The sequence below is a fragment of the Furipterus horrens genome, unplaced genomic scaffold, assembly GCF_987537825.1.
Source record: "Furipterus horrens unplaced genomic scaffold, mFurHor1.1.pri manual_scaffold_17, whole genome shotgun sequence".
NCBI classification, from domain to species: Eukaryota; Metazoa; Chordata; class Mammalia; order Chiroptera; family Furipteridae; genus Furipterus; species Furipterus horrens.
Window position 1 is genome coordinate 76,964,276 of NW_028327187.1, and position 20,802 is coordinate 76,985,077.

At 38.3% G+C, this 20,802-nt stretch overlaps 1 protein-coding gene and 1 pseudogene across 2 annotated transcripts in view; both read right to left on the reverse strand.

Moving 5' to 3' along the window:
* The window catches only part of FAAH2 (fatty acid amide hydrolase 2), a 126,180-nt gene that overhangs the window by 88,498 nt on the left and 16,880 nt on the right, over positions 1-20,802 (reverse strand). For both annotated transcript variants that reach the window (XM_090264248.1, XM_090264249.1), the window contains one exon: positions 12,279-12,415. In XM_090264248.1, the coding sequence (XP_090120374.1) occupies positions 12,279-12,415 (137 nt within the window). The remainder of the gene's footprint in view (positions 1-12,278; positions 12,416-20,802) is intronic.
* Positions 16,122-18,525, reverse strand: LOC149991314 (NADH dehydrogenase [ubiquinone] 1 alpha subcomplex subunit 3 pseudogene; annotated as a pseudogene).

Here is a 20,802-nt window from a genome sequence, read left to right on the forward strand (position 1 = left end):
GGCTCCTCTGTGCCAAGTGTGGTCTCTCCAGGAGGTCCAGGGAAAATCCAGGAAAGATTGAGTTGTGTGGCTCTGGGGTGGGGCACAAATCCCCAACCTTCCCACAACCCTGATGCTTCCTCTCTCTCATGGAAGATCCATTAGCCCCACCCTCCTACACTGTGTGGCCCTGCCTTGCTGAGCTCGGGCTCTCAAAGAAGTCCTGGAAGAATCTGGGAGAGACTGAGTTGTGTTGCTCTAGGACAGGAGCCTTTCTTATCTTGCCTTCTTGACTGGTATAAAACCCTCCATTCATTCAGGCAAATCTCCCTTTCCATTGGGCCTGATAAACTCTGCTGGTCTCACCCTGATGACTCCAAGACCCTGCCACACTACAAAGGTCTGTAGGCACCTGGACAGTGGTAGGTAGCCTTGGTGTACCCTGTGACTTTTAAAAATGTATATTTTATTGATTACACTGTTACAGTAGTCCCAATTTTTCCCCCTTTGTTCCCCTCTGCCCAGTACCCACCTTCCCTCCAGCAATTCCATCTCCCCTTAGTTCATGTTCATGGGTCGTGCATATAAGTTCTTTGGCTTCACCCTTTCCTATATTATTCTTAACTGCCCCCTGCCTATTTTGTACCAACCAATTATGCTTCTTAATCCCTGCACCTCTTCCCCATTTGTCCCCCTGCCCCCTCCCAGCTGATAACCTTCCAAATGATCCCCACACCTATGATTCTGTTCCTATTCTGGTTTGCTTAGTGGGATTTTTTTATTTTTTAGATTCAGTTGTAGATAGTTGTGAGTTTGCTGTCATTTTAGTGTTCACAATTTTGATCTTCTTTTTCTTAAGTAAGTCCCTTTGACATTTCATATAATAAGGGCTTGGTGATGATGAAGTCCTTTAGCTTTATCTTGTCTGTGAAGCACTTTATCTGCCCTTCCATTCTAAATGATAGCTTTGCTGAATAGAGTAATCTTGCATGTAGGTTCTTGCTTTTCATCACATTGAATACTTCCTGCCAGTCCCTTCTTGCCTGCAAAGTTTCTTTTGAGAAACCAGTTGACAGTCTTATAGGAACTCCTTTGTAGGTAACTCTGATTTTCTCTTGCTGCTTTTAAGATTCTCTCTTTCTTTTGAGCCTTTGGCATTTTAATTATGATGTGTCTTAGTGTGGTCCTCTTTGGATCTAGCTTGTTTGGGACTCTCCATGCTTCCTGGACTTGTATGTCTATCTCCTTTGCCAAATTTGGGGAGTTTTTCCTCATAATTTTTTTTTTCACATAATCTTTCAATTTCTTGCTCCTCCTCTTCTCCTTCTGGCACCCCTCTGATTTGAATGTTGGCATGTTTAAAGTTGTCCCAGAGGTTCCTAAGCCTCTCCTCATTTTTTTCAATTCTTGTTTCCTCATTCTGTACTGGTTGACTGTTTTTTTCTTCCTTATGTGCCAAATCATTGATTTGAACCCTGGTTTCCTTCTCTTCACCATTGGTTTTGTGTAGATTTTCCTTCGTTTCAGTTAGCATAGTCTTCACTTCTTCCCTTATGTATTTGCTGTACTCAAGCATACCTGTCAAGACTGTGAGCATCTTTATCACCAGTGTTTTGAACTCTACATCTGTTGGGTTGGCTCTCCCCTCGTCACTTAGTTCGCTACTGGAACCTTGATCCGTTTCCCCTTTCGGGCCATACCTGTCTGTCTCCTCATCTTGACAGGCTCCTATGGCTGTTTGCCTCTGTGTCTTAGGTAGAGCTGTTGCTCCCATTACGTTGTAAGGGGCAGAGCCTTAGGTATTCATCAGTATGGGTGACCCGTTCACCATGTTGTGGCGCTGTGTATTGGGGAGGGGTCTGACAGGGAACAATGCCACCTTCTCAGCACTCGCCCCCTTTCCAGGCACTTCTCCCACTTGTGTATGGGACTGGCACCTCTAGCTGTTGCCCTGGCTGTTGTTCCCAGAATGGATGGGTTGTAGACATTCTAGGACCATGGGGGGCCTTAAAACTGACTCTACTGAGAGACCAGCAGTTTCTGCCTCCGCCTCAACCCCCACTTGTTTTCAGTCAGAAGCAATGAGGCTTTATTTTTCCCGGCGCTGGGACCGTGAGCTGCGTGGTCTGGTCTGGTGCTGGGAGCACTCCCCAGGTGTCTCTCTCTACTTTTTAAAATATGTTACTGCACTTTCCACCGGCCTGCCGCTGCTGCAGCTGCTGCCGCTACTGCTGTCGCCACCACACCACGTCCTCTCCGCCCCAGTTCCACCCCTCCTACCTGTCTGGATGAGTATTTCTTCTTTATATCTTTGTTTGTGGGACTTCCATGCAGCTTGATTTTCTGGAACTTCTGGTTGTCTCTAGTTTTGAGGTAGTTGTATTCCTTCTTAGTTGTGGAGGGAGATGCAGCATGTCTGTCTAGGCATCCATCTTGGCCAAAAGTCGCTATATGTCCTCTTTTGATAAATGTCTTTTCAGGTCCTTTGACCATTTTTTTTTTAATTTGGATTGTTTGGGGTTTTTTTGTGCATGTTTTCTTTTTTGGTGTTGAGTTTTATGAATTTTTTGTATATATTTTGGAAATTATCCCTTTATTGGAAGTATTGTTTGTAAATACCTCTTCTCATTTGCTTGGTTGCCTTTTTGTTTTATTGATGGTTTATTTTGCTGTGCAGAAGTCTTTTAGTTTGATATAATCCCATTCATTTATTTTTGCTTTACTTCCCTTGCTTTTGAAGTGAAGTTCATAAAATCCTAAGACCAAGGTCCATAAGTTTAGTACCTATATTTTCTTCTATGTAGTTTGTCTTATATTTAGATCTTTGACTCGTTTTGAGTTAATTTTTGTATATGGTGACAAATAACAGTTTAGGTTCATTCTTTCGCATGTGACTTCTCAAATTTCCCAGCACCTTTTATTAAAGAGGCTTTCTTTTCTCCATTGTGTGTTATTGGTTCCTTTGTTGAAAATTATTTGCCCATGTATATAAAGATTTATTTCTGGGTTCTCAATTCTGTTTCATTGGTCTGTATGCCTGCTTTTCTGTCAATGCCATACTGTTTTCATTATTGTCACTTTGTATTATGGCGTCTTTTACGATTCCATACAAATATTATTTTTTTGTTCTATTTCTTTAAAATCTCCCACTGGAATTTTGATGGGGATTACATCAAATCTGTATATAGTTTTGGGTAATATGGCCATTTTAACTATGTTGATTCTTCCAATCCATGCACATGAATTATCTTCCCATTTCTTTGTGCCTTTTCCAATTTCTTTTAATAATGTTTTGTACTTTTCAGTGTATAGTTCTTTCACATCCTTTGTTAAGTTTAATCCTAAGTATTTTATTCTTTTTGTTGCAATTGCATAACAAATTGTTTTCTTTTTCTGTTTCTTTTCCTGAAATTTCATTGTTAGTATACAGGAATACATGAATTTTTGTACATTGATTTTGTGTCCTGCAACTTTACTGTATTTGTTTATTGTTTCTAATAGTTTTTTGTGGAATCTTTAAGATTTTCTATATAAAATAGGAAAGATGGTGGCAGAGTAGCTAGCAGCCCTGTCCACTTGCTCCCATCCAAAACTAGACTTCGAGTGAAAACACAGAACAGAAAGGGAAGGAGAGCAGCAGTGAGTGAGAGTGAACATGGACGAGAATGTGGGGACTGAGCGAAGAGTAGCCAAGAACCAGTACATGCAGGGCCCTGGAAGCTGGCAGCCTGTGCTCCCAAAGCAGGGTCCTGCCACGGTTTCCCAGCCTAGTGCTTCTGGCTGCCTAATGTAGAGACAGCTGAAGACGGGCTCAGAAGCCGTGAGCTACCTTGTCAGAGAGAGAAGGCCTGGGAGGTGCAGGCCCTAGAAACTGCCTGCCCTATGTGGAAGATCACTGGAGGGACCAGGGCCAGGACTCCATCACTGCCTTGTGTTACTGAATCACCACAGGGCCTCCTTGGTGCCACACCACCCAAGAAAGATCCAGTGAGAAACTTTGTATTAAACAATCAGAGGCTCAGGGAAAGTGGAGGCCAGCCCTGATCATGAGAGAGTGTATGATTTGGGGGGATGGAGTCTGCATGGAGAATGGGGCCCCCAGGGACTGGTACTTCAATGAGAGGACCATAGAAAGACTCTTTTTAAAGTGGAGCTGAGGCAAAACCTGAGACTGGGCAGGGACCCAGGACTCGCACGCCTGTGTGCAGGCACAGTGGCTCTGCTGAACAAAAACTCAGAGGGACAAGTGCACAGCAGGACCAGGGAGTGGGACCTGACCCAGTCTGGAGCAGAGAGCTAGTCAGAGAGGAGAATTTGACAGAGCCACCAGCAAGAGAACAGCAAGCTCAGAACTGGGAGGCAGGAGCTGAATGCAGGAGTATCCTGCTGGGAACATTTCTGTAGGGGGTGGGGAGGAGAAGAAAAAGCTCTGAAAAGGCCCTTCACCAGACACCAAGAGCTACACAGTTCCTCAGACCAACAAGGCACAAACCTTCCCCTTGCATAGCTTCTAAACAGCCATATATTTCCCTTCAAGCTAGAGCCTAATATGTCACAAGGTTTTATATTATAGTTTATTTCAAACCTCATATATTGCCCATTTCTCTTACCAAATTCAACCTTCTTCCTTTCTCTTATCTTAGATTTAAATTCTACTTATATATAGCTATGACTTGTTTCCATTTCACACTCTTACTACACCCCCCACCTCTCAAAACCATTTGTGATTGTCATTAGCTATCTTAAATTCTTTTTCCTCATCTTAAAATACCCATATTTGCATCCCACCTTTATTAATTTTACTCAGTAGTTGTGGATAAGATATTGACACATTTCTTCAAGTTCATATCTAACAGTCACTATTTTTGTATTTCAAACCTCAAATCTTATCACTTTCCTTTCCTATTCCATCTTGCCTTCCTCTTGCCCTTTCTATTTTTTTGTTTTAAATGTAAGTTTTCCCCTGTTTTAGCCTGGTTTTCATCCCTCACTTTCAGTACTCCTTCTCCCTCTACACTCTCCTCCCTTTCATCCACAACCTGCCTATACAAATCTTAGCTCGTTTGTTGTTGATAGTGTTGGGAAGGACCTTTTTCTCCAGTTAGATCCCTATTATTTGCTTTATATGTAATTTTTATTGTTATTTTTTCTTTTTATTCTTCTTTTTCTCCACACACACACACACACATATATATTTTTTAATTTAAGCTTAAGTCTAGTACTATATATTTCTCTTCTCTTACTCTGCTCCACCTTCCTTCCTCCATTTTTTACCTATGAGGTAAATTTTACCTTTTTTTCCATGCCTTGTATCTATTCCCCGCTCTTATTGTTCCTCCTCCCTCTACCCTCACAAAATCACTTTTCTCTCAGTCATCTCATATTAGTCTTTCGTTTCTTATAATAGTCTTAATCTCTTTACATCTGTATTAATATTGGCTTATTTGCTATTGATAGTGTGGTTGTAAGTGGGGGTTATTTTTGCAGGTTTGGGTCTTTTTCCTGGGATGTTTGGTTTTGTGCTGACAGCACTGGTACAACATAATGCAAGATGTGGTGGGCAGAGTGACCTTCAATCAGCCAGCCAGAGAGAAGGACCCACCAAAGAATGATCCAACAACAACCAAAACCCAACCAGAACCAGAAAGCCCACATAAACACCATAAAGAGCAGCCCAAGGGCATCGACCTCAAGAACTCAAAGGAACTATACCACTGAGTCCCACAGTTCTCTTAACACAGAAGTTCACATCACAAAGACAGGGAGGCAAAGCAGACCAATCTAATCCACAGTAACAATAAGAGTCACCTAAGGTGGGGAGACAAAGAAATAACCACCAATCGAAAAGAAAGGAGGAATCCCCAGAAAGACTTCTAAACAAAATTGAGGCAAGCAAACTATCAAACCTTGAGTTCAAAATAATGGTTATAAAGAAGCTTAACAAACTCAGTGAGAACTACAAAGAATGCCAAGGGAACTACAAAAGACTCCAGTGAAGCTACAAGGAACTTACTACAAACTACACCAGCATGAAAAAAGACATAGAAACTATTAATAAAATACAAGAGGAAATGAAGATAACAATTGCTGAAATGAAGAACACAGTAGAAGTAATTAAAAGCAGGCTAGAAGAAGAAAAGGATCAAATCAGCAAGCTGGAGGACAAAGCAGAAAAAATTTCCCAGACAGAACAAAACAATGAAAAAATGCTCAAAAAAATGAAGAGGGGTTAAGAGAGATTCAGGACAACATGTAACATAATAATATCCATATAACAGGAATACCAGAAAGAGAAGAAGAGGAGCAAAGGATAGAAAATGTTTTTGAAAAAATAATGACAGAAAACTTCCCTAAGTTGACAAGAGAAAAGTTACACAAATCCAGGAAGCAGAGAGGATCCTAATGAAGATGAACCCAAAGAGGCCCACACCAAGACACATCATAATTAAAATGGCAAAATCCAAAGACAAAATAGAGAATCTTAAAAACAGCAAGAGAAAAACAGCTAATAACATACAGGAGAGATTCAATAAGGCTATCAACTGATTTCTCAACAGAAACACTACAAGCCAGAAGGGAATGGCAAAAAATATTCCAAGCAAAGAAAAGCAAAGGCCTGCAATCAATACTACTCTACCCAGCAAGGCTCTCATTCAAAATAGAAGGGAAAATAAAAAGTTTCCCAGACAAAAGAAGGCTAAAAGAATACATTTTCACCAAACCTGCATTGCAAGGAATGCTAAAGGGACTGCTTTAAGAAGATGAAGAAAGAGAGAGAGGAATACAGGTACAAAGGGAAACATGGCAAGGAACAAGTACCTATCAATAATAACCTTAAATGTAAGTGGGTTAAATGCTCCAATAAAAAGACATAGGGTAGCTGAATGGATAAGAAAACATGACCCACATATATGCTGTCTACAAGACACCCACCTCAGAACAAAAGAGCAACACAGACTGAAAGTGAAAGGATGGAAAAAATATTCCAAACAAATGTACATGAAAAAAAAAAAAAAAAGCTGGGTTAGAAATACTTATATCAGACAAAATAGACTTCAAAACAAAGGCTATAAAAAGAGACAGAGAGGGACACTAACAATAATTAAGAGAAGAATCCATCAAGAAGATATAACCTTTGTAAACATATATGCACCCAACACAGGAGCACCTGAAAATATAAGAAAAATCTTGGAGGACTTCCAGAAAGATATAGACAGCAACACACTGATAACAGGGGATTTTAACACACCACTGTCAATAATGGATAGATCTTCCAAACAAAGAATCAACAAGGATGTCATGGCACTGAACAACACTCTAGATCAAATGGACTTAATTGACATATACAGAACCTTTCACTCTAAAGAAGCAAAATAAACATTCTTTTCAAATATATATGGAACATTCTCAGAAACAGACCTTATGATAGGACACAAAACAAGCCTTATCAAATTTGAGAAAATCGAAAACATATCAAGTATTCTCTTGGGCTATGATGGCTTGAAACTAGAAAACAACCTCAAGGAAAAACTCAAATACATTCAAATTCATGGAAACTGAATAACATGCTATTAAACGATGAATGGGTTAAAATGAGATCAATGAAGAAATCAAAAAGTTTCTGGAAACAAATGAAAATGTACACACAACAGCCGAAAACCTATGGGACACAGCGAAGGCAGTCCTGAGAAGGAAATTCATAGCAATACAGGCCTACCTAAAAAGGATAGAAAAATCTCAAATAACAACCTACCCCTACATCTATAAGAACTAGAAGAACAACAACAAACAAAGCCCAGAGCAAGTACAAAGAAGGAAATTATCAAGATCAGAGCAGAATTAAATGACATAGAGACTAAAAGAACAATTCAAAGGATCAACAAATCCCAGTATTTGTTCTTTGAAAAGATAAACAAAATTGACAAGCCTTTAACCAGACTCATCAAGAAAAAAGAGAGAGGACCCAAATAAATAAAATCAGAAACAAAAGAGGAGAAATTACAACTGATACCACAGAAATACAAAGGATTATAAGAAATCACTGTGAACAGCTATACACCAAGAAATCGGACAACCTGGGTTAAATGGAAAAATTTCTAGAAAAATAAAAGCTCTCAAAACTGAATCAAGAAGAAACAGAAAGCCTTAGTAGTCTGATAACAGCTAGTGAAATTAAGCAGTAATCAAAAAACTCCCAGCACACAAAAGCCCTGGACCAGATGGCTTCTCAGGTGAATTTTACCAAACATTTAGGGAAAAGCTAACTCCTATCCTTCTCAAACTATTCCAAAAAATCCAAGAAGAGGGAAGACTCCCAAACTCTTTCTATGAGACCAGTATTATGCCAATTCCAAAGCTAGGTAAAGACACAAAAAAGAAAGAAAACTACAGGCCAATATTACTGATGAAATTAGATGCTAAAATCTTCAACAAAATAGTGGCAAACTGGACCCAGCAATACATTAAAAAGATCCTACACCACAATCAAGTGGGATTCATCCCAGGGATGCAAGGATGGTACAATATCCACAAATCGATAAACATAATATATAAAGAAATGGAAAGACAAAAATCATGATCAACATATGGTGAAAAATCATTTGATAAAAGTACAACACCCATTTATGATAAAAACAGTCAGCAAAGTGAAAGTAGAGGGAGCATACCGCAACATAATAAAATCCATATATGAGAAATCTACAGCCAATATCATTCTCAATGGGCAAAAAGTAAAAATTTTTCCCCTAAGATCAGGAACAAGACAAGGGTGTCCTCTTTCACTACCTCTAGTCAACATAGTATTGGAAGTTCTCGCCGCAGGAATCAGAAAAGAAGAAGAAATAAAAGGCATCCAAATTGGAAAGGAGGAAGTAAAACTATCATTGTTCACAGATGACATGATAGTGTACATAGAAAACCCTATAGGCTCCACCAAAAAAAAAAATACTCGAACTAATAAGTGAATTTGGCAAAGTAGCAGCATACAAAGTCAATATTCAGAAATCGATGGCATTTTTTTTCACCAGCAATAAAATATCAGAAACTGAAACTAGGGGAGAAAAATCCCATTTACTACAGCAACAAGATAAGTAAAGTACCTAGGAATAAATTCAACCAAGGAGGTAAAAGAACTCTATTCAGTAAACTACAGAACACTGAAGAAAGAAATTAAGGAAGACACAAATAAATGGAAGAATATATTGTGTTCATGCATTGGAAAAATTAACATCATTAAAATGTCCATACTACCCAAAGCAATCTACAGATCCAATGTAATCCCAATTAAAATACCAATGACATGTTTCACAGATATATAACAAATATTTCAAAAATTTGTATGGAATCATAAATGATCTTGGATAGCCTCATCAATTCTGAGAAAGAACAAAGTATGAGGGATCACAATACCTGATATCAAATGATATTACAAAGCCACTATAATCAAAGCAGTATGTTATGGCATAAAAACAGACACATAGATCAATGGAACAGAATAGAGAACCCAGAAATAAACCTAAGATTCTATGGTCAATTAATATTTGACAAAGTTGGCAGGAGTATAAAATGGAGTAAAATTAGTCTTTTCAATAAATGGAATTAGACCACCAACTCACACCCTACACCAGAATAAACTCAAGATGCATAAAAGACTTAAATATAAGTTACAACACCATAAATGTCCTAGAGGAAAACATAGGCAGCAAAATTTCAGATATCCCACTTAGCAATATTTTTGCCGATATATCTCCTAGGGCAATGAATATAAAAAGCAGAATAAACACATAGGACTACATCAAACTAAAAAGCTCTGCACAGCTAAAGAAAACATCAGCAAAATGAAAAGGGAAACAACAGTATGGGAAAACATATTTGCCAATGATACCTCAGACAAGGGTTTGACCTCCAATATATAAAAATAATTCATATGACTCCACACCAGGAAGACAGATAATCCAATTAAAACATGGGCAAAGGACTTGAACAGACATTTCACCTAGGAGGACATACAAGGCCCACAGACGTATGAAAGGATTCTCAACTTCACTAGCCATTAGAGAGATGCAAATTAAAACTACCATGAGATACCTCCTCACACCAGTCAGAATGGCCATCATCAACAAATCAACAAACAACAAATGCTGGCGAGGATGTGGAGAAAAGGGAACCCTAGTGCACTGTTGGTGGGAATGCAGACTGGTGTAGCCACTGTAGAAAACAGTATGGAATTTCCTCAAAAAAGTAAAAATGGAACTGCCTTTTGACCCAGTGATCCCACTTCTGGGATTATACCCCAAGAATCCTGAAACACCAATTCAAAAGAACCTATGCACCCCAATGTTTGTAACAGCATTATTTTTAATAGCCAAGTGCTGGAAATAGTCTAAGTGCCAATCAGTAGATGAGTGCATCAAAAAACTGTGGTATATTCACACGATGGAATACTAGGCAGCAGAAAGAAAGAATTCCTACCTTTTTCAACAGCATGGATGGAACTGGAGAATATTATGCTAAGTGAAATATGCCAGGCATTAAATGACAAATATCATATGATCTCACCTTTAAGTGGAAACTAATGAACAAAACAAACAAACGAGCAGAACAGAACCAGAGACATGGAAATAAGGAACAGACTGACAGTGCCCAGAGGGGAGGAGAGAAGGGGAGAAGAGGGGAAGGAAAGGAAAGGGTTTTGTTGAGGAGCAAGTATAAAAGACCCATGGACATGGACAACAAAGTGGGGATTTACTTGGGGAGCAGGGGTGGGAAGGTAGGACAGGGGAGAATAATGGGGGAAAAATTGGGACAAGTGTAAATGAAAAACAATAAAATTTAAACAAAAATATTTTCTATATAAAGAATCATGTTGTCAGCAAAAAGCGACAATTTTCTTCATACTCAATTTCAATGCCTTTTATTTATTTCTCTTGCCTGATTGTTCTGGCTAAGACCACTGTTATTCAGCCTAGTACTGAAAGTCCTCCTTTATTTTATAAAAGATTTCTTAAATATTTGCTATTATTTCTTCATTTAATATTCAATAGAATTTTCTAGCTGAGTCCTCTTGGCCGGGGCTTTTCTTTTTACAGATTTTTAAGTGTTTTTATTTGCCATATGTCTATTCATATTTTCCTTTCTTCTTGAATCAATTTTATTTTGTCCCTTTAGGAATCTTTCCGTTTCATTTATGTTGTCTAATGCATTTAAAGTTATTTCTATTAAGTTATTATTCCTTTAACATAATTAAAAATGGTACTCATTCCACCTCTTTCACGATTTTTTTCCTTTTCATTAATTTTTGGGGTGACACTGGTTAACAAAATTATACAGGTTTCAGGTGCACAATTCTACAACACATCATCTGTACAATGTATTGTGCATTTACCACCCAAAGTCAAGTCTCCATCCATCACCATCTATCCCTCCTATACCCATATTCTCATTTTCTCTCATTCTCTCTCTCTCTCTCTCTCTCTCTCTCTCTCTCTCTCCCTATCACCTGTTTGTGTAGCTAAAATCTTGTCATTTTTTTATCATTTCAAACTAACTTTTGCTTTCATCAACTTTACCTACTGTTTTAGTATTTTCTAGCTCAGTGTATTCCACTGTAATATTTATTGTTTCCTTCCCTTCAGCTTGGTTTAGGTTTGTTTTTGTCTCCTTTTTATAGTTGGCTAAGGTGAAAATTAGGTCATTGATTTTAAATCTTTCTTTTCTTCAAATATACTCATTCAAAAATATAAATTTCCTCCTAATCACTTTTTCAGCTGTATCCCATAGGTTTTTAGTATATTGTTCCTTTTGTTTATTTTTTCAGTTTAAAATCTCCTTTTTGATTTTTTTCTTTTACCCATGAATTATTGAAAAAGATGTTCAATTGCCAAACATCCGTGGTTTTCATTTACTTTCAAGGGCTGCCTTAAAAATAACTGCATTATAGACAAAGCACAGGCTTTTTTCAGAGTTTCAGATTAGCTTTCGTCAAGCTACTTGAGGGTCATGAACTTCAAGTTTTTAACTGAAAAATCAGATAATAATACTATTCCCATAGGCTGCTTTGAGGATTAATGGGCACTGAGCATAGCCCCTTATATGCCATACAGTTCTAAGAGATGAGGGCCATTATTGTCTCTCTTCCCAATGAAACTTGCAGAATATTTTCCATCAATTCAAAACTGAAGAATCTTAACATTAATCTTCCACTTTGGTAATATATTTGTTCAGTTTATAACTTCAGAAAATACAGGCCATTTGCAAGTTCAATCCATGTATCTAAAGAAAGAAAATACAAAGAACAATACCTTCCAGCTGGAAAGCTTCTTTGACTGTCAAAGGAACCCCAAGGAAGGGCCATTTCTTTTCCAGGGTGGCATCATCTTCCTGCTTCTCCGCAAGCTTTTTATCTACAGCATGAGCCTCCTTCTTAGCTTCTTCAAACCTAGAAGAAATGAAATACAGCTACAGAAAAGTGTGGACGCTAAGAAAAAAAGATACCTTCTAGGAAGGACTACTACTGGTAGCTAACTGGGCTCAAATTTTAAAAACAGAGCATAGCAGCCATTTCTAGACAGGGGGCTCTCACACAAACTGCACTTGACAGAGAAACCCGCACTGAACTACCTGCCTCTGCCCTGAACTGCCTTAGTGCACTGTGTTTCTTCCATCTGAGCCAGCCCTTACAGAGGAGTTCCTGGAATTCTACTTCAACCAATAGGACAGAGGCTTTCCTCATACAATCAGAGCTGTACATCTATATCCCCATCAGCTTCTTTACCAACTAATTAGAGAGGATTCATTCTGAACAATCAGGATAGTGCCTTTTGGACCAATCAAACCACAAGGATTTGGAGTCCTCATCTGCATGAGAATGAACTAATCAAGAGTCAGGGGTGGGGACTTCTGACTATATAAGTCACCTCCCCCAACTCTTAAAACACACCTTTCTTTCCACTGAAGACTGAAGATTGTTTCATTGGCTACAGCTGAAACACCAAAGATGAAACACTGAATATATCTCGCCAGAGTAGAACACAACAGACAAGTACATAAGCAGAGCAGAGTGGTGCAAACCAGACTGGACCAGACTGGACCAGAGCACAACACAGTAGGCCAGAAGAGAGCAGAGCAGAGCTGTCTAGCTGGAGAGGTGCCTAGCCCCAAGGCCATCTGTCCACAGGGCCACCTCATAGCCATGCTTCTTTGCTTCATGATTGCACTATAACACTATCAAGCTGTTCTACAGCTGTGATGTTCTCACAAACTGTATCACAACTGAGCTGTCAGCACTGAATAACATTTTCTTGTTCACTGTACCCCAAACTGGGGAATCCTGTTGGTGTTTAATTGGGGCCACTGACCACTGGTTGACAAACCACATAAAGTAGTTATTTACCCAAATTATGAAAAAAACAAGGAGTACCATGTTAAAATAAATACAATTGTCAAGATACTTATAAAGCTAACCCTCTGGGCCAGTAATTCTGCTTAAACATACAGTTAAATCAATATGCCTAAAATAACAGTTTGAGTATATGCGGTAATACAATCACTAAATTACATGATGCCAATAGAATTTCTCAGTATCTCAAACAGTAATTCTTCAAAGTAAGAATTTTAAATCCTCTAAACTGTCATGTGATATAAAATTTTAACTTTAATAAAGAATTGTTGGGTTCACTGGAGGTAGTAATTGTGTTTATTAATATTCACCAATCAAATCAAATATTCAAAGTATTCAAGCAAAAATATGTGTGATAAAATCTATGCCTTTAAAATGAACAATACTTCTGGAGCTATCTTTTCCTACTACTGTGATCTATACAAGTTCTTTAACCTTGCTGGATTTCAGTTGCTTCAATTACAAATTTGGGATATCTACCTAGCAGGGTAGTTGTGAAGATGTAGTGAGAAAATGTATGAAAATACAGCTGCAAGTGTACAGTAAGAAGAATTTATCACAGTCAGGTGTATAAGACAATATTCCAGAAAAGGAAGAACATGCGTTCTAGAGTGTGCCACAATAATAAATGATGATGATGATGATGATGGATAGTAACAATGATTGATATGTGATAGGCAGTGCTCTAAACACTGTACAACCGCTCAACTTTAACAATCACGTGAGGTGGGTACAATTATTATACACAATTTACACATGAGGAAAGCTAGGCTCTGGGACATTAAGAATTGTGCCCAGGATTATACATCTAATAAATGTATTTTATACCACAGTTTTATACCAAGGTTTAGTTGGTTCTGAAGCCTAAGAGCATAGACCCTAGACCTGAGCTTTCCAATATAATAACCATAAGCCACTTGTTTCTACTGAGTATTTGAAAATTGACTAATGCAATGTCAAAATTATAATATTTTTTACATAGTTAAATAACATATATTACAAAAATCTATTGAACTTGATTCTTTTTATTTTTTTAAATTTGACTAGAATAGTCAAAATTATATGTGTACCCCACATTTTATTTCTATTGCACAGTAGTAGTCTATAACAAGAATATATAAATTTGTATACCAGCCCTATTTACTGTATCTTCTAAGGATTATTACTTAAGCTTTCTTTTTTTTAAGTATATTGTATTTATTATGTTCTTAAAGTAGTTCCAATGTTTTCCCCTTTGCTCCCCTCTGGCCAGTACCTTCCCCCCAGCAATCCCACCCCCTTAGTTCATGTCCATGGGTCGTGCATATAAGTTCTTTGGCTTCACCCTTTCCTATATTATTCTTAACTTCTCCCTGTCTATTTTGTACCAACTGATTATGCTTCTTAGTCCCTACACCTTTTCCCCATTTATCCCCCTGCCCCCTCCCAGCTGATAACGCTCCAAATGATCCCCATACCTATGATTTTGTTCCTATTCTGGTTTGCTTAGTGGGATTTTGTTTTTATTTTTTAGATTCAGTTGTTGATAGTTGAGTTGTGAGTTTGTCGTCATTTTAGTGTTCATAGTTCTGATCTTCTCTTTCTTAAGTAAGTCCCTTCGACATCTCATATAATAATGGCTTAGTGATGATAAGCTCCTTTAGCTTCGCCTTGTCTGAGAAGCACTTTATCTGCCCTTCCATTCCAAATGATAGCATTGCTGGATAGAGTAATCTTGGTTGTAGGTTGCTTTTCATCGCATTGAATACTGCTTGCCAGTCCCTTTGTGCCTGCAAAGTATCCTCTGAGAAATCAACTGATAGTCTTAAAGGCAACCCTCTGTAGGCAACTCTATGCCTCTTTCTTGCTGCCCCCAGGACTCTGTCTTTATCTTTCACCTTTGGCATCTCAATCATGATGTGTCCTGTTGTGGTCCCCTCTGGGTCCAGCTTGCCCGGGACCCTCTGTGCTTCCTGGACCTGTATGTCCATCTCCCTCACAAAATTTGGGAAGTTTTCCTCATTTTTCTCAATTCTTGCTTCCTCATTCTGCACTGGTTGACTGTGGTTGTTTCTAGTTTTGAGGTAGTTGTATTCCTTCTCAGTTGTGGAGGGAGATGCAGTGTGTCTGTCTACACCTCCATCTTGGCCAGAAGTCTACTTAACCGTTCTTTATTTCAGTTTCCTCATATAACTAATGAAACTAATAATATTTGCATCACAGGGTTGTTGATATAATTAAATGAGCTAACATATTTGCAAATACAGCAATACCTAGAACATTTTAAACACTGAAATATTATTACTGACCTTATTAATGCTTCTTATTAAAGAGAGAGGGAACCCCAAGCATAGTGAATAAAACATGATGCAATGAGAACACATGGTCCATTTTTGTGAAAATCTATTTATTTCTCTATCCTGTATTTGCTGAGAACTACTTGCTCACAAACAGGGGTGGGAACACTGCTGTTAGGTCTACACTGCAGAATGCTGCTGTTTTCAATGTGTTGGACAGCTGACCCAAGTGAAACAAATCTCTCTCTCTCTCATTTCAAGTAAAAGAAACAGGTACCTGGGTTATTTAAAGCTAAGATAGGGTTCTGAAATTAAGAATTAATGACAGAACACTAAAAATAAGGCCCACACATCTAATTTTGAGAGCCACAGCACTGCCTCAGATCTGTCCTTCTCAGGTTCTACTTGTTCAAATCTCTTTTTTAAGGGGGCCTCAGGGGAGAGGATTTCCTTCCAGTCAGTGCAGGTGTTCACAGTTTCTTCAGCAACTCCAGGTTTGGGACCTGGGGGTACTAGGGGTGGCTGGGCATGTCAAGCATGTTCCCATCATCTCCGACAGGTGCTGGGTAGTTGTAGGGTGTGAGCTGGTTGATCATGGAGGCATATTTTATGTAGGGGTTGAAGGCAGGCGAATTATAGCGAGGCCCCCAATAGTGAAGGATGTGATCAGCACCAGCTCCTTGGCCCAGGCATTCTTGACGAAGGCAGTGAGGGTGTCGAGCCTCCTTGGTATTGTGAGCCCTGTGCTGCAGGCTCCACTCCAAATCTCTTTGAATTCTGTAAAATCTTCTTAATAAGCATAACCATTTAGAAACTATGGGTGTTACTGTACATCTAGAGCTAGGTACAAGGTAAATTCATTAGCATTTGTTAACCAAAGCCTAAAACCCTGAGTGTAATGTATTCCAGAGATCTTGCTGTTTACCTGAGAAAAAAGGGGTACTTCCTGCTCTGTCTGTATCTCTCTCATCCCTCACATTTTGGTTGTACATAAAGCAGGTCAGAAGGATGTGAAGCTGGGGATACCACTCTCTGGAAATAAAACTTTTAAGTTACCAATTCGGTGAAACTGGGGAATCTAAGACCAGCATTTCCAAAAGAAGAACATTGTAACCCCAGTAAAGCATCCACATGCCTATGAGTGCTATTTCTTCAAAGCTTCCCCAGATATGAATCCTTATCCAAAGCAGAAGAGCCTGTATGTCAGGAAATGGGCCTGTGATCAGGAAAGAGGACTTTGAGGAACAATGTCCCAGTCTGGAAAAAGGAGGACCCAGACAGAGATAGACACTAGAAGCAGGCAGTAGCTAAAGGAAAAAGTTAAATGACTAGGAGGTGAAAATAACTCAGGAAACTTGTCTTGAACTAGAAGAGACCCCTCAGATGACAACAAAAAGACTCCAGTGGGGTAACAAGGAAATATATATAAAAGAAAGGCATAAGATGATGCTGAAAACTGACTGCCCAATCATGGAGGGTCCTTACATGGAATATTTATGAATTTCAAGATTGAAATGTTTAAAGCAGGAAAGTGGCATAATATATTTTGTGACTTAGATACCCCATGGCTTTTACAAAGTAAAGAATATAAAAGGGGGCAAAACTGGAAGCACAAGGACTACTCCAGTAAGCAAAGATAATGGTTGTTGGGACTAAAGTGTCAAGAGTTTGGATGTAGAAAAATGGAAAGCTATTTAGATAGTATATATTGAGATAGACATTTGGAAGTTATAATTCATAGAGAATATTAGAAAATTAAAATATATATATATATATGGGATAAGGAAGAGGGATAAAAATAATTTTTTTCTTTTGTTTTTAGTTTCCTGGCTTATATGACTTTGTAGATCCTGGCACCATTTACTGAGTTAAAAAATATAGAAAGAGGGAAGGTGATTAGCTCTGTTTTAATTGTTTTGATTTTGTGGTAACCAAAAGATTTCTAGGTGGAGATATCAAGTAGGCAGGTGTATATAAGGGAATAAAGCTCAGAGGAAAGGTCTTGGAGTTAACCATTCTCCAAATATTATTTGAAGTCATGAACAATGACAGAAGCTAAAGATATTTATAATTATATACACCAAATATAAGTAAATATATACATGAAGTCCTAGAATTAAATTTTATGTAACAATAAATGTATTTTGATATAAATGAGGTAAATAATAAAATAAGAGAATACAGCAACTCTAGAGGAGTTACATCAACAAGATGGCAGAGTAGGAAATACCAGCCTTCTTCCTCCCACCAAAAAAAAAAAAAAAAAACTTAGACCTATCTGAAACAAAATATCCTTGTGAGGAATCAAAAATCTAATTAAGAAAAAATAATCATGCAGAAAGGATTACTGGAGAGAACAGCTTAGTGATGTTTAGAGAGCTAGGAACAAAAAAGGACAGAGGCTATCTGTATCAGTCATGCAGGGGACACCATGGTGGTCCCCAATAGCCTGCTCTGTGGAAGACTTCAGCAGCATTTTCTGCTGAGGACCTCAACAGCCCCCACAACAACTACAAACTCCCTGAAGCCTTCACAGCAGAGAATCACATAGTGTTCATTGGCACAGACCTCAAACAGATTGCTCTATATGGACAGCAGGGGCCTTTGCCACCGAGACAACCAACAGCCATCACCAATATGAACCCTCCAGAAAGGGGCACACTATTGTATTCACTCCAGAAAAAGCTTCTATTGTACCACCCTGGAATCAGGGCTGCCAACTGCCCAACTGCACACACATCTCATACCTGCACTTCAGACACCACCTCCATGGTCACTCCATACACACCTATGACCCAGAACTCAGCTTTGCAACCACTCTATACATGCCAACCTTCCAAACCTACCTTCAAATCCTGATATATGAGCTCCCATGTCTCAGGCACTGGAGTCACCATTGTTACAAACTAGCCAGAGACCTGGGCCTCAGAGGCACTGTCTGTCCACATGTGCCAACAATCCAGATCCAGACTCCATTGCAGCTCTACACATGCCCACATGTCAGGGACCAGAGTTCCTGCTGCTTCAGAGTGCCAGTGACACAGGTCCCTGATACTTTGCCCTCCACAAGCATCCATGATTGAGAACTAACTATACTGTGGCTTCATGTGTGCTCATACATCAGGCACCAGGGCCACCACCACTGCAAGCCAGCCAGTGCCCCAGACCCCAGAGTTGCTATCACTATGTAAGAACACACAGTCCAGACACTGGCTCTGTGGCTTTGCCATAGGTGCCACCAACTGAGTGAAATAGCCTGAGATCCAGAACCAGTGTCAAGAAGGATCTCTTCAGCTGGACATCATTCATGAGAGCTAAAGAAATCAGGATGTAGCCAGTGCAGACACCTGCAGCTTTGGCCACTGAAGATCCCTGCAATGACCTCAACTAGCAGAACTAGCTAGCTGCAAGAAGACTACACCAGTGGGATCATCCCAGAACCAGAATTACCATACTCTACCCTGCTGGCTCCCTCAAGCCCACCCACAGATTAAGGTATTGATCCACCAAAAGCAGTCCATAAAGTCTAAAAGAGGTAACCACACCATCAGATGTGCACATGCAAACACAGGGTTACAAGGAATATAATTCTTTTAAAAGCACGACACCACAAAATGAACACAATAATTTTCCAGCAACTGACCACATAGAAATAAAGATCTATGAATTTCCTATAATGTAAATCAAACAATTGTTTTAAGAAGATCAAAGACCAAAAAGAAAACACAGATCACTAACTCAACAAAATCAGGAAAACAATACATGAACAAAATGAGAAGTTTAACAAAGAAATAAAAATCATAAAAAAGAACCAACAGAAATTATGAAGCTGAAAATACATGAAATGAAATGAAATAGAACATATCAATAACATACGCAATCAATCAGGAGAAAGAATCTGTAAAGTTGAAGATGGGTCATTTGAAATTAGATACTCAATGAAGAAAAATAATGAAAAGAGTGAAGAAAGCATATATGTATTAAGGAATTCATCAAATAAACTACATTCATCAAACAAAATTATATTCACATTACAGAATTACCAGAAGGACTAAGAGACAGAAAAAGGCAGAAAAATAATTTAAAAAGTAATAGCTGAAAAATTCCCAAATCTGAATATAGATATGGACATCACTAAACATGAAACTCATAGATTTCTTTACAGATTGAATGCAAAAACAACTTCAGAGACATATTATAGTAAAATTGTAGAAAATGAAAGACTATAAAAAATTTGAAAACAGCTAGAGAAAAAAAAATCTCATGTCATGCAAGGTAACTCCCATAATGCTATCAGTACATTTTTAGAAGAAACATTCAGTGGCACAAAGAGAGTAGTATGATAAATACAAAGTGCTAAAAAAAGAAAACTGACCAAGCAAAAACACTTTACCTATAAAAGCTATCCATCAGAAATGAAGGAAATGTAGACTTTCCCAGACAAAGGAAAACTGAGGGAGTTCATAACCACTAGACTTGCCTTACAAAAATGCTCAAAACATCCATAAGAAAAAAAGGAAAAACTGCCATTTGTGACAATATGGATAGAGCTTGAGAATATCATGCTAAGCCAAATAAGTCAGACAGAAAAAGTCAAGAACCATATGATTTTACTCACATGTGGGATATACAACTGAAAGCAACAAATGAACAAACAAAAACAAACTAAAACTCAGACACAGACAACAGTATGGTGGTTACCAGAGGGAAAGGGAGTAGGGGGATAGTGAAGGGTAGAAGGAGGTCAGTGTGTGGTGACAGATGGAGATTTGACTTTGGGTGGTGGGCACACAATGTAATATACAGATCATATATCATAGAATTGTACACTTGAGAACTATTTAATTTTATTAACTAATATCTCCCCAATAAAGCTGATAAAAAAATAAAGGGAACTTCAATATTAAAAAATGCTAAAGAGAGTTCTTGAAGCTCAAATAAAAGGATGGTGATTAGTAGCATGAAAAAATATGAAAGTATATAACTCACTGGTAAAGATACATATATAGTCAAATTCAGAATACTCTAGTAATATAATGGTGGTGTGTAAATCACTTAACTCTAGTAAAAAGTTTAAAAAGCAAATGTGTTAAAAATAACTATAGCTAAAATAATTTCTAATGCATATATATTATAAAAGGATATAAATTG